The sequence below is a fragment of the Acomys russatus genome, chromosome 4, assembly GCF_903995435.1.
Source record: "Acomys russatus chromosome 4, mAcoRus1.1, whole genome shotgun sequence".
In the NCBI taxonomy this organism is placed as follows: Eukaryota; Metazoa; Chordata; class Mammalia; order Rodentia; family Muridae; genus Acomys; species Acomys russatus.
This window is the reverse complement of record NC_067140.1, coordinates 12,916,781-12,931,200: the sequence shown is the minus strand read 5'-3', so window position 1 is coordinate 12,931,200 and position 14,420 is coordinate 12,916,781. Positions and strand designations below refer to the sequence as shown.

General features: G+C 48.8%; 1 protein-coding gene across 1 annotated transcript; it reads right to left on the bottom strand.

Annotated features, from left to right (window-relative positions):
• Positions 1-1,170: 1,170 nt before the first annotated feature.
• On the bottom strand, positions 1,171-13,405 carry R3hdml (R3H domain containing like). The gene is made up of 5 exons (XM_051143761.1): positions 13,145-13,405; positions 8,958-9,076; positions 6,002-6,134; positions 4,068-4,183; positions 1,171-1,354 (listed from the first exon to the last, which is right to left on the bottom strand). Exons 1-5 carry the CDS (start codon positions 13,403-13,405, stop codon positions 1,222-1,224), a joined length of 762 nt encoding a protein of 253 aa, XP_050999718.1. The 3' UTR covers positions 1,171-1,221.
• Between the last annotated feature and the right edge of the window lie 1,015 nt (positions 13,406-14,420).

The window sequence follows — 14,420 nt, the reverse complement described above, 5'->3', positions numbered from 1 at the left end:
GCAGAGGGAAGACAGAGCAGAGCAGATGGAGTGTAGTGATGGGGCAGAGGGAAGGCCATGGGGCAGATGGCAGGCCATGGGGCAGATGGCATACCGCAGGGAAGAAAAGCAGAGTTAAAAACAGCTCTTTGGTCAACTTGTGGTTGTGTCTTTGGAGAGGGTCCAGAAAGGTCAAAGAAGTGTGAATTTAAGCCTCAGCATCCTCATCTATGAAACAAGCTTGGATCCTGTGCTTGTTCTGCAAAATGTACCAAGGGTGGGGATATGATGTAGAGGGGGGGAAAAAAAGTTAGGACTTGAAATTAGCCCAATGGAGGAGGAAAGCACCAGTCTGCACAGGCTAGCCAGGAAAGCTGGAGTTGGATGGCTGGAGGCACGTCTTGGCGTAAAGCTGCTTTGTTGTTGTTGTTGTCATCACCATCCTTGTTGTTGTTGTTTGTTCTTTAGGTGTCTGAGGATGATTTTCAGCTTCTGACCCTCTTGACTCTACTTTCTGAACCTTGGGGTCGGGGGTGCGCACCATCACGCCGGGCTTGTGGGATGCTTTCAAACACTCTTAACACTGAGCTCGAGCATGAGACGGCTTAATGGGTGCCTTTCACTACGTGGACAGTCTTGTGTTGGAACCCTGAGAGTCACAAACTACATTTTCTATTCTGTTCCCAGCAGCCCTAGCTCCAGATAATCGTGCAAATGAAAAAAAACCACAGGTTTTGCAGGGCATGGTGGCACTCAAGGCTTTAATCCCAATATTCTGGAGGCAGAGGCATGCAGAATTTTGAGTTCAAGGCCAGCCTGGTCTACACAAAGAAACCCTGTCTTGAGAAAGAAAAACAGAGAGAGAGAGAGAGAGAGAGAGAGAGAGAGAGAGAGAGAAGAAAAAAAAAGCATGTCAGATATCAGAGAGAAGAAAGATGTTTCTAAGGACAGGAAAGGAGGCTCCTTTGATAGGTACTGAACGTTTAAGAAAAAGAATTTATAGCCAGGCGTGGTGGCGCATGCCTTTAATCCCAGCACTCGGGAGACAGAGGCAGGCGGATCACTGTGAGTTCGAGGCCAGCCTGGCCTACAAAGGGAGTCCAGGACAGCCAAGGCTACACAGAGAAACCCTGTCTCAAAACACCAAAAAAGAAAAAAGAAAAAGAATTTATAAAGAACTATAGAACCTGCCCAACTCCTGTTCTCCCTCTCCTAGCCAGCAGTGCCATACATTGGGCCAGCTCAGACCCATGGGAGCCTGTTGGACTTGAGCCCAGAGAAGCACATGTTGCTGTTGCAGTTGCCTTGGTAACTGGGAGGACAGGCAGAACATGGCTTCCCGGTCTTGTAGGGTGCCTCCCCGATCCAGTTGCCCCTAAAAGAGAACAGGCCCAGAGGAAACAGGGTTAGGGAACAGGGGAGTTTAGGTTAAACAGTCTTCCCAGATTTCCACGTTTCAGCCCAGGGATCCGCTGCCTATGTGACCTTGAGCATGGCACCTCTGTAGGCTCTGGTTTCTTCCTCTGCAAACCCAGCAGAAGATCTCATCTCCATAGGGATCAGAGAACAGCAAAAATGCAGCCTGTGCAAACGCGCACAGCATCGTGATTGGCAAATAGTGACATCCTGTAAGGCTTGGTATTCTCCAGCCCTCCAGACTCCCTGGGGACGAGGTACTCTGACCTAAAACCACCCTCTCCAAAGACCACCGCCTTTTAGGGGGACAGAATTGGGAGTTGTGGCCAAGTGGTTACCGAATTTTCTATGGGCTGACAGAAGAGACTGGGATGCCTGCGGCTCAGTTGGCAGAGATCTTGCCGAGTGTGCACAGAGCCCTGGGTTCAGTTTCCTGTACCACAAATGACAGGTGTGGAGGTACATGCTTATAATTCCAGCACTTGGAGGCGAAAGCAGGAGGATTAGTTCAAGGTCATCTTTAGCTAATTAAGGAGTTAAAAAGCCAGCCTGGACTACATGAGACCCTGTCTCAAAAGAGTGCTAGAGCCTGCCGGGCGGTGGTGGCGCACGCCTTTAACCCAGCAGTGTCTTATCTCTGGCTTTCTGTAAGTTATCTACAACTTTTTTTGTTTCTTTGTTTGTTTGTTTTTCTACACAGGGTGTCTCTGTGTAGCCTTGTCTGTCCTAGACTCACTTTGTAGACCAGGCTGGCCTCGAACTCACATCAATCCATAGGCCTCTGCTTCCCGAGTGCTGGGATTAAAGGCGTGCACCACCACTCCCGGCTGTCTACAACTCCTAAAGTTTATTTTTCTCATTTTGCCACGCCCCACCCTCCACCACCACCATCTCCCACACTCCCACCTCCCACCACCTTATCACTGCTTAACAGTAATCAGGTTGATGTCATGAGTTGCTTGTTTTGTTTTTGGTTTTGAGACATGGTGTCTCATAGCCAAGACTGTTTTGTTTTATCTGTTTTTGGTTTTTTGAGACAGGGTTTCTCCATGTAGCCTTGGCTGTCCTGGACTCACTTTGTAGAGCAGGCTGGCCTCAAACTCAAGTGGTCCACCTGCTTCAGCCTCCCAAGTGCTAGGATTAAAGGCGTGTGCCACCATGCCTGGTTTATAGCCAAGACTCACTACACAGCCCAGGTGACTATTAACTCCTGACCCTTAGGCTACCATGTTCCCTGTGCTGAAATTACACAGTACACACCCAAGCCTCACAAGTACGCAGGAAAATATGTACTTCTGGTTTCATAACAGGTTTCATTAATTTATTCATTCATCCATTGACCTCTTCAGAATGGATATCAAGGTTAGTGCCAGATACTAATTTTTATAACTAAAAATTGTATTTTTTTAAGGTACTTTTGGGAGTCAGGCATGGGGGAACACATCTATAACTCTAATAATCAGAAGGCAGGGGGACCAGAAGTTCAGTCATCCTCATTGAAAAATTGAGACCAACCTGGCCTATAAGAGAGCCTGTCTTTTTGTTTTTGTTCTTGTTTTTGGCTTTTTCGAGACAGGGTTTCTCTGTGTAGCCTTGGCTGTCCTGGACTCGCTTTATAGACCAGGCTGGCCTCGAACTCACAGAGATCCACCTGCCTCTGCCTCCCGAGTGCTGGGATTAAAGGCGTGTGCCACCACGCCCGGCGGAGAGCCTGTCTTTAAAAAAAAAAAAAAAAAAAGGAAGAGGAAGGTTGGGATTGTGGGGCCTTCGAGATACATTCAAAGAAGTTGAGTTCTTTGTTTAACCATTTGAGGGCAAGTTCTGCTTTAAAGAAAAAAAAAAAGATAATGACTAAACTGGGTTGTTCTGGCTCCTAATCCCAGCACTTGGGGAAACTGAGGCAGAAGGTAATCACTGCAAGTCTGAGGCACTCTTGCCTAAGCAGCCAGTTCCAGGCCAGTTTATGTTTCAGAGTGAGACCTGTCTCAACACAACCAAAAGAATTTGCTTTTTTCTTTCATTTTGAGGTGAAAATCTGTAACGTTCACCACAAGCCTGCACATTGATATTGGGTGGGAACTCTTACTGCCATTTCCCTGTGTTTCCAAGAAATTTGTGTAAAGATGGCTCTTGATCTCCTGCCTACCAAGGTGAGCCAGAGAGAGAGAGGGAGAGAGAGAATACTCTGTCCATCTTTGTTCTATCCAAATCCACCCTCCTACAGGGGGGCAGGTGTTCTTAGTTGTCTGTTTCTTGGGGTGAGCGCTGTGCCCATGGTGAGAGATTTGCATATGCTCAGTGACGCCTGGCATCAGTGTGAAAGGCTAACTTTGTGGTCAAGTATTAGCACAGACACTTGGAGGGCAGATAGGTCAATTCAGGCCACAAGCTCCCGCCTTTCCTCTCTGCCTCCCATCCTCCCTCCTCTTCCTCCTCCTCTTCTTCCTCTTCCTCCTCCTCCTCCTTCCTTTCTCGCCCTCCCCCCTTGAGTACAGAATAAGGAGTATTGGCTGACGCTGTGGTTAAATGGCGTAGAACACTTGCCTAGCTTATGCAAGACCAAATCCCAGCACCACCAAACAAGCAAGCAAGTAAACAAACAAACAAACAGCCTTGACAGTTGCCAAAATCTGTATAATATTGAATAGGAGGAGCCCTGGTGCGCTACTTACTTAATGGCGTAGTTGCAGACCAGGTACACGGCCTGCTGCCAGGTGCTGCCCCACACATTGATGCTGCCACAGGTGTGAAGAGCGCAGCCCAGCCGACTGGAGGATGCCCACACCATCTGCGAAAGCACAGAGACGGGTAGGCTGAGACTTGGAGGAGGCCAGGAGCCCTGGGCAGCATGGTTAATGGACCCCATTCCAGTTAAGTACATTATGTGAAGTCTTGGGGGCTGGGACAGGAGGATGGGGAGGGGCCATGTCTGCCTATTCTATGGGGTTGAGGGATAGCTTGAGGCATTTAGTCTGTCTCTCAAATATTACATTTTACTGAAACCAGCCAGGCATGGTGACTGACGCATGCCTTTAATCTCAGCACTCGGGAGGCAGAGGGAGGCAGAACACTATGAGTTTGAGGCCAGTCTGGTCTACAAAGTGAGTCTAGGACAGCCAGGGCTACACAGAGAAACCCTGTCTTGAAAAACCAACAAAACAAATCAAAACAAAACAAAACATTTTACTGAACCCAACAGTAAGGAATGTGTCTTACATTGTTACACAGTGAAATGTGCACATGGCAGGAAAGTGTAGTGAAAGAAGCAGGGCTGTAGCTCAGTGGTCAAACGCACGCTTAGCCGTTGTTCTAAGCCCCTGGGGTTAATAACCCGGTGCACCAAAGAAAGTTACAAAGCAATATTTCTCATTACTACATGTGATATGTTACTGTTTTCTATACCCTTCTGTTAATTTTTTTTCTTCTTAAGATTTTCCTTTTAGTGACACCCTTCGAAAGCCACTGTAGTGTTGGAGGCTAAACAAGCTTTGAATTACACACATTTGAGTCGGTGTCTCAATATCCTTGTTGTGAGATTTTAATTGACTCTCCAGTCCCCTCTGTGCCTCTGAACTTCATTAAGCTTCATATAATCCCAGCACTCGGGAGGCAGAGGCAGGTGGATCACTGTGAGTTTGAGGCCAGCCTGGTCTACAAAGCGAGTCCAGGACAGCCAAGGCTACACAGAGAAACCCTGTCTCAAAAAACCAAAAAAAAAAAGAGGAAGAAGATGGAAGTAGCCAGGCATGGTGGCGCATGGCTGCGATCCCATCACTCAGAGAGACAGGGGCAGGCAGATCACTGTGAGTTCGAGACCAACCTGGTCTACAAAGCAAGTCCAGGACAGCCAAGGCTACACAGAGAAACCCTATCTTGAAAAACCAAAAGAAAAAAGAAAAAAAAAGAAAAATGGAAGTAATAGTGCCTCATGATTTTGGTTTTTTTGTTTGTTTGTTTGTTTGTTTGTTTGTTTGTTTGAGACAGAGCCTCATTATGTATCCCTGGATAGCCTGGAACTTGATATGCAGACCAGGCTGACCTTGAATTCCCAGTGATCTGCCTTCCTTTTGCCTCCCAAGTGCTGGGCCTAAAAGCATGAGCCACCATACCTGGATATTTTATTTTCTGAGATAGTTGGATTGAGTGGGGTGTAGCTCAGTGGTAGAACAAAACAGATAGTAGGAGCCTTTGGAAACAGAAAATACTCAAAATATTCTAAACAAAACAATGGCAGGGTATGGTGCTGTAAGCTCAGAAGGTGAGCCAGGGGAATTTCTATGAGTTCCAGGCCTGTGAGAGCCTGTGTTTCAATATAATTCATCGTAAGTCATTGCCTGCACAATTTCTCAGGAATGTACACTTTACCTAAAGGAAAGCACACACTGGGGATAGTTGGCATGCCTGCAGTCCCATCATTTATGAGGCTGAGACAGGAGGATGGAGAGTTAGGGACCAGCCTGGGATATATAGTGACAGTGACTGTCTACGAGACCAACAAAAGAAAGCCCACCGGGCCCATGTTTTCACTCTCACTCTGACACCCCCACTATCCCCGTCTGAGGTGCCAGGGTCTGTTCAGTAGCAGTCTTGGCTGACAGAAGGGTACCTGGGTATAGTGAGAGCAGACAGGACCGCTGCAGAGCCAAGGGCAGTGCGGGGCACAATCCTTTGGAGTGGGAAATGAGTAATGCCGCTTTTCCTCAGACCAAGACTTCACAAGATCTACCACAGAACGGTACCTGGGGAGGTCAAAAACATGGAAGAAGGTGAGGGGAGGATGGAAAAGCCACTCTGTCACTGACTCCTGTGGTGAGTCACTTCATTTCCTCATCACGTTCCCCATCTATAAGATAGAATGTGGACAGTTACACTTACCTCATAGTTATATTCTGAGGAGCAGTTGAGGTAAGCTGTGGAAAGCTCACCTGTCTCTGGCTCATAGTGAGTGTTCAATAAAGCTGTGCAAAGCCCCAGGTTGTGGTGGCATCTCAGACAGAGCTCGCATTTTCAGGGAAGGGGAGGTATGCTGGTCCATTCAGCCAAGCCAGGAAGCTCTCTGCAGGCTGAACATACCTGATGGGATCTGAGGACTTTCTCCACCAGCTGTGTCTGATGATGCCCACAGCCTGAAGAGATCAGGTCACCTCCCTAGCAGCTCTCCCTGTGGCAGAGTTCAGAAGCAGTCTAGTGCTGTAGCTTGATGCTGTGCTGAACTAAATCACATGACCTGAAACTTCCTGTCAGACCCCTCAAACTTACAAAAGCCCGGTGTTCCTTTTGCCCTTGGGATTGCTCTGGTGCTATTCTCCAAAGAGGCTCTCTGGCCTCTCCTCACCATCCCTCTCGTGGCATCTGACTATGTAGCTCTGACTGGCCTTGAACTCACAGAGATTGGCCTGCCTCTGCCTCTGCCTTCCCAGTGCTGGGACTAAAGATGTTGCCACTGCAGCTGGCTTTCCCTGTCTCTCTTATTCTCACTCTTTAAAAAAAAAAAATACTTATTTTTACTTTATTTGCCAGCATGTATGTATGTCTGTATGAGGGAGTCATATACTGGAGTTACAGACAGTTGTGAGCTGCCATATGGGGGCTAGGAATTGAACCTGGGTCCTTTGGAAGAGCAGTCAGTGCTCTTAACCACTGAGCCATCTCTTCAGCCCTCTTCTCATTCTTTTAAAAAGGCTACATTTTGGAGCTGGAGAGGTGGCTCAGAGGTGAAGAGTACTGGCTGCTCTTCCAGAAGATCCAACTTCAGGGCACGAGGACACTGTGGCATACACACACACACACACACCCGTAAGTATAATCCTTTTTTTTTTTTTTTTTTTTTTTTTTTGAGACAGGGTTTCTCTGTGTAGTCTTGACTGTCCTGGCCTCACTTTGTAGACCAGGCTGGCCTCGAACTCACAGCGATCCGCCTGCCTCTGCCTCCCGAGTGCTGGGATTAAAGGAGTGTGCCACCACCGCCCAGCTGTAAATATAATTTTTAAAAGATTTTATTTTTATTTTAAATTGTGTGTGTGTGTGTGTGTGCACACGCGCACACATGCACGCGTACTCACAGGTGCACATGAGGTTCACTGCCCAAGGATGTCAAAAGAGGGTGTTGGCTCCCTTGGAGCTGAAGTTACTGGCAACTGTGAGCTGTCTGATTCGGGTTCTTTGTAAAGTAGTACTCAGTTCATTCCCACTGACTTAACCACATCCTCTAAATAAGCTGCATCTTCTGAAAAGAGTTATATGCAGCTTTCCTTTCCTGAACTGCCCATCGGTGTTTTATCTGACTCTTCATCGTTGTATTTAGCAGATAGGCAGAAAGCCCAGAAGAGCAGCCAGAGGGGCCTGGGAGCACCCACACTGACAGCGTGCAACTGTGCCTCTGTTCTCTGTGAGCTTCAGAGGGCTCTCAGGCTATTTGAGTGCGCCAAGAAGGACTGCATGGCAGGAGGGAGGGTGTGTGAGCTTGGGGAAGGGCATGCCATCAAGATCAGCTCTGCAGGGCTCTGAGAGACCATTCACAGTTCCCAAGGCCTGGCGCTGCCTCCAGCCATGATGACATGCAAAGGCTGAGGAGTTGTTCAGTTGTCTGGAGCAACCTTGACCCAAGCTTAGGCCGTGGCAAACTGGTAGGATAAGGAGGGTCATGTTTCCCTAATGTCCTCAATTTGTTGAATAAAAATGTGGCATATGACCATCCCTTAAATGTTTCCATGTGTTTGTGTGCACCTGTGCACACGTGTGGGGCATGTGTGTACATGTGGAAGCCAGAAGTCAACCTCAGGTATGTTTTAGAAACCATCTTCCTTTTCTTTTTTTTTTTTTTTTTTTTGAGACAGGGTCTCTCACTGGCCTGAAATTCATACATTAGACTAATCTTCTTAGCCAGTGGTCTCCAGGGATTCTCCTGCCTCAGTTTCCCCTGTCCTGGGATTTAAGGGCACACCATTATGCTCAGCTTTTTTTTTTTTTTTTTTACTACATGTGTTTTGAGGACTGAACACTGCCCTCACGTTTGTAAGGTAAACACTTCAACAGCTAAGCATCTCCTGAGCCCTTGTAAAACATCTTGAAAGTTTACCAGTTTACAAAACCCATGTGTCTAGAAATAGCTAACCTAGGTCAACAGGGGCCCCTAAGTTTTATAATATAGGCATAACTTTCTCAGGTCACACAAATCAGAACTCAGGCACCCACGTCCTGACTCAGAAGCTGCAATGGTGACAAGAGCCGGGCCGGCAGTTCGGTTCTGTTGTCATTACTGGGCCCTGTGTCCTCTCACCTCCTACCCCACGTCCTCGCTCCACTCCCCACAGCCCTCATCACCTTATTGTGCATGCGAGTCTTCAAGTCCAACCTCACGCTCTGAAGTGGCATGAGCTGTAATTTGTCTACCCCTGGTTGCCTGTGTCGCCCTCCTAACTGGGATAGGTTTCTTCATGTGCTGAGCCTGTCTGCCTCACTCTTCACGGTCCGCACCACCACGCATAGCACCCGGGCCAGAGTACGCACTCAGTGGATATTTGTCGAATGACTACATGGACAAAGGGCAGAGGTCCACTCACCGGCCAGAATGGATAGAGAGGTTCTGGCCCACGTATTTCATCAGCTGTGAGGGTCCGTGGGCCCAGATGCACTGAGTGGCCCAGGCTTCAGCAGACCTGGCCAGCTGCTCATCCCAGACCTGAGGAAGGAAAGATCATGAACTTGCCCCAGGGTAAACAAGTGGGGTGCAGGGATGCTCATTTACACAGAACCATGCTCTTTCTCAGTCTTCTGAGATCAACACACCTACTTAGAGATCAGAAAACAGAGGCTCTTCCTCTAAGGTCAAGCACAACTCCGCAGCTGAGCTAAGGTCTGTGCTCAAGTCTCTGGCTCTGAGTCCTACGCTCTTTCTTCCTCAGTAGACATAGGATGTAAAGGCCAAAGCTTTGTTTGGAATCACAGGGCATTTGTTTAATAGTTAGCAACAGTCCTGCATGTGGCTGAACCCAGGGTGAAGAGGAGTCATTGATTTTTTTTTTTTCAAGACAGGGTTTCTCTGTGTAGCCTTGGCTATCCTGGACTCACTTTGTAGACCAGAACTCACAGTGATCCACCTGCCTCTGCCTCCCGAGTGCTGGGATTAAAGGCGTGCACCACCGCGCCCAGCTGGAATCATTGATTTTTAAATTCACAGTGTTTTCATTTAGAAACTGAATTCAAGACTCTTTGTAAAGGTATGAAAACATGCAAAGAATTAAGATGAAAAATAAAAACAGGACGTGGCAGTGCATGCCTTTAATCCTAGCATTTGGGAGGCAGAGACAGGAAAATCTCTATAAACGGAGGCCAGTCTGGTCTCCATAGCTAGCATCAGGCCAGCCTGTCATGAAAAAAAAAAAAAAAAAGATATCAAAAGAATGCAGAGGGCCGGGCGTGGTGGCACACTCCTTTAATCCTAGCACTCGGGAGGCAGAGGCAGGCGGATCGCTGTGAGTTCGAGGCCAGCCTGGTCTACAAAGGGAGTCCAGGATGGCCAAGGTTACACAGAGAAACCCTGTCTCGAAAAACCAAAAAACAAAACAAAACAAAAGAATGCAGAGAGGAGAGAGGGGGTCTAGAAGAATGGCTCAGTAGTTAAGAGCATTGATTGCTCTTCCAAAGGACCTGGGTTCAATTCCCAGCAACCACATGGCAGCTCACACCTGTCTGTAACTCGAAGATCTGATATCTTCACACAGATGTACATGCACCCAAAGCAGTATTGCACATAAAATAAAAGTAAGTAATGTAGAGTGGACCATCCTACATCTTTTATCACTCCTGGGAACCCTGTACCTGTCACCAGCCTGAAATATTCTTTGCACACCCACACATGTGGACACACAAATGGCCGTGTGTACCCTGTTCTGCACCCAATTCCTTTCCCCTGACAGGACAGGTCACCCTAGTGATTATATTCCCCATCAGTATCCATCAAGTCCCCTCTTTATCCTTTTTCATAGTTATATCAGTTTCCAGTATAGAAATTCTTCATAGTTTATAGCTGGGGGAAATTATCTCTTAAAAAAAAAAAAATTCTAGTTCCCAGAGCTGGGAAGGTGGCTCAGAGGGGAAGACTACCTCCTGCTCTTAGAGGACCTGGGTTTGGTCCCCAGTGCCCATGTGGCATCTCCCAACCGCCTATAATTCCAGTTCTAGAGGATCTGATACCCTCTTCTGTTTACAGAAAGCCTGGACTACATGAGGCTGAAGCAATGTAGCCAGACAGGGAAAATTATGGGGACATGGGAAGAGAGAAGAGTCACTCCCCTGGAGCGTGGTTAAAGTCCCCGGCCAATTGAGACTTAAAGACTAACATAGCTAACAACATTTTTTTTTTTCATTCCCTGACAAGACTTTGTCTAAAAACCAAACCAAGGGTCGGAGAGAGATGGCTTAATGGTTAAGAGTACTGGCTGCTCTTCCAGAGGACCCAGGTTCAGTTCCCAGCACCCACACGGAGGTTCAGAAGCATCTGTAACTCCAGATTCAGGGGCTCCGATGCCTTCTCCTGGCCTCTGTAAAGACCAGGTTCCCACAGGGTACACAGTCAGAATGCAGGCAAAACACTCACAAACACATAAAAATAGACAAAATATTAACAAACAAGCAGGGCATGGTGGCATACACCTTTAGTTCCAACACTTAGGGAGGCAGAGGCAGGCAGGTGGCTGTGAGTTCGAGGCCAGCCTGGTCTACAAAGTGAGTCCAGGACAGCCAAGGCTATAAGAGAAACCCCATCTTGAAAAAACGAAAAGTTAGCCAGATGTGGTGGTGCACGCCTTTAATCCCAGCACTCAGGAGGCAGAGGCAAACGGATCTCTATGAGTTTGAGGCCAGCCTGGTCTACAAAGTGAGTTCAGGACAGCCAGGGATACACAGAGAAACCTGTCTCAAAAAACCAAAAACCAAGCCGGGCGTGGCGGCGCACGCCTTTAATCCCAGCACTCAGGAGGCAGAGGCAGACAGATCGCTGTGAGTTCGAGGCCAGCCTGGTCTACAAAGTGAGTCCAGGATGGCCAAGGCTGCACAGAGAAACCCTGTCTCGAAAAACCGAAAAAAAAAAAGCCAAAAAACAAAAAACAAACCAAAAAGAGAGAGAGAGAGAGAGAAGTTAACAAACAGGACTCCAAACCTCAGTTTCCTTCCATCTCTGACTCCCTGGAATTCTTCGTGTTAGTATTTGTTCACTCAGCAAATATTGAACAATATTCCTTGGCACCAAGGACTCAGTCTAGCAAGGAAATGAGCTGTCAAACAAACATGACTCACGACAAGCCCGTGTGGGAATGTGGAAAGTGACCTAGACCTTCTTGGCGCGTGGAAGGCTTCAGGAGTGAGGACTGCTTAGTCCGGGTCACCCTAATCCATGGGGACAAGCCATCTTGTGAATAAGAAATGGGGGTGCTAAAAAAAAAAAAGGCCCAAACACCCCTCACTGCCACTGCATGCTCTTTTAGGGAAAGCAGAGCAGAGAGGAAAAGGGAGGGAAGGAACAAATAAGTCCCGGAGACCTTTCCCAGCATCTCTGGAGAGAGAGAGTAGCTAGCTTGTTCCCTGTGTTCTATAACACAGGCAGTAAATAAACACCTGTTGGGGCTAGTGCCACCCATAGTGTACAATTAAATGTGTCATTTGTTTGGAAACCCCAAGGGCCTTCTGTGTGTCAGTTTTACTGTTAACAAATGAATGAATGAGCCAGCAAACAAATGACACCCCCCCATCCCCACCTGCCACCCCCAGCTGCCTGCTATCTGGTTGGCCCCTTCATAATTACATCCTGATATGTGATATTAGGGCTTCGTATCTTGTTGTGGCCTTTGATTACTCTTACCTACCCGCACCCCAAAGTTGGCTTCTTGAGGGAGTAAGCCTTGTTCTTTGAAGTATCCAGAAGGCTTAGCACTGCATCTGCCTCCAAATCGGAGGCAGAACTTAAAAGACCACTGAGAAGGGGCCGCCTTTTCAGTTGTCAGGTGGGAGGGGGGTGGGGTCAAACAGTTATCTCTGCCAAAAGCCGGTCTCTGTGGGCTGGCAGCCTATCTCTCCAGGCTCTGGGGACAATGGAAGGAGCTATGATAGGAGGGTTTGGCTTCTTGGAGACTGAGCTGAGAGACACTAAGACTGACCCTTTGAAAAAGACATCCCAACCGGCACTGAGATTTGGCTTCTGGCATCTCTCAGCCCAAGATACCCTGGTGCCTGCCCGGGTCTTCCACAGAGGCTGAAAATGAATGGTTTGGGTGTGTCAATCAACCCCCTCTGCCGAGAGACAATCTGCTGAGAGACAATAGCCTGGAAAGCAACCTCCCCCACCCCCTGCAGGTCCCCAGTGTAAAGCAAAATTCCTGGGCAGCATAATGTGTTAGGGGAAACTCCAGCCTTAGCAGAGGACAGACCTGCTTTGCCATCCAGGCTGGGGAACCTTAAGCAAACTTGTCCTCCTTTGGAAAACAGATAAAATACTGTCTTTAAGGAAGAGGGTTGTGTGAAGGGCCCCAAGATGTGCTACAGGCTACAGATAGTATTCCTGTCTCCCTGCCCATCCCTCTCACTGAGGGTTTATGCACGGATCTTACTTTCTGCATCTGTAAAATGGATTACTTCTTTTCACTATCTGCTTGAGCCAGTCAGGCAGGCGGATGCTTCAAGCTCTTGAAAGCCAGCAGCCACTCCAGGCTGTTGTTTGCCTGGAAGGTGCACGGGAAGGCTTGGTGGAACTCACCATATACTCCATGTTGGCAGCAGGTGGGCGTACGCTGGCCCGGATGTGGTTGTGATAGTCCAGCAAGGCACTCATGTCCCGGGCAGAGATGTGGCGCTTCCGCCGGTGCCGAGGCACCCCCAGGCCAGACAGGGACCACGCAGCTATGTTCTTTGGTCGGCCCTGGACCAGTGTGGTGTTGGACATCTTTAAGGCCCCAACTGTGTGGCCTGTCCAGAAGAGAAGGCCTGCGAGGCCCACGGTGCTGGACAGAAGAGGCATAGCCGTCTGGGATGGTGTAACCTGTCTGGTGCACTTAGAGCTGCTGCCTAGGAGAGGGGGGGTGTGAGAATGTCAAAGCCCGAGAGCACTCCTTGGGCACTGCCAGCCCAGAGAATGCTCCCTTGGGAACTTGGCAGAAATCCCCTGACCCAGCTCTGGTCCAGATACTCAATACTTCCCCCCTTCCTCTCCAGTGGCCTCAGTGGGTTAGATGATGAGGAGAAATGCCCAGACAGTGGCTAATTCAGACTGGGCCCTGGAGTGGGAAGGTGCTACCACCTCAAAGCCAGGGCTCTGTCACATCTGCCCAGGAGACAGACTGCGATCCCCTCTGGCCAAACACCCATCCCATAATGTTGGACACAGTAGATGCCCACAGAAGCAGGACAGGCCCCTTTTCTGCGTGCAGCAGCCTCAGGATGGAGGGGGTGACAGGGAGGGCAGATGGCAGAGAATGACATTGGAGTTCAGAGTAAAAGATAAGAGAGACCCCCCCAAAAAAAGGGGGTGCACAGGGAGGGGATGGAGAAGGGAAATGCAAAACAAATAGGAAGGAGGAAGGAAGAGGAGAGCTAGAATGATGGGAACGGAAGAAAGAAAGCGGGAGAAATAGAGGCAAAGGGGAAAAGAATGGAGGAAAGGAGTAGAGAGAAGAGAAAGCCAGGAAACAGAGGAGGCTAAGGGAGACCAGGTGACCGGTCCTCTGGGGGGGGGGCACATACCCCGAGCAAGCAGCCCCAGGAGGTGTCAGGAGGTGTCCGAGAAGTCAGGGGACCTCTGCAAATAGCCTGGTAGTGCAGCGACTTTAACGGTCCCTGGGGAGCAATGGCATCTGACGTCCCAGCCAGCAGCCCCCTCCCTTGCCCAGCCAGCACATTCTGAGAGTGAGGCTCCGCCTGCCTTGCCTGTGGGCTTTCCTCCCCAGCCCTCTCCTCCTGGTCTCTTTGCCATGTGCAGTGTGCAGCGGCTGTGGCTGAGCCGCAGCTGGGTGGAGATATACTAAGGGGGTAAAAGT

What these genes read in the sequence shown, in the direction of transcription:
- R3hdml (XM_051143761.1), bottom strand. Translation starts at nt 13,405, where the DNA reads ATGCCTCTTCTGTCCAGCACCGTGGGCCTCGCAGGCCTTCTCTTCTGG. An exon ending in CTGCCAACATGGAGTATATG is followed by an intron (nt 9,077 to 13,144) that starts GTGAGTTCCACC and finishes TTCCTTCCTCAG; the next exon opens with GTCTGGGATGAGCAGCTGGC. An exon ending in GTCTGCAACTACGCCATTAA is followed by an intron (nt 1,355 to 4,067) that starts GTAAGTAGCGCA and finishes GTTCTCTTTTAG; the next exon opens with GGGCAACTGGATCGGGGAGG.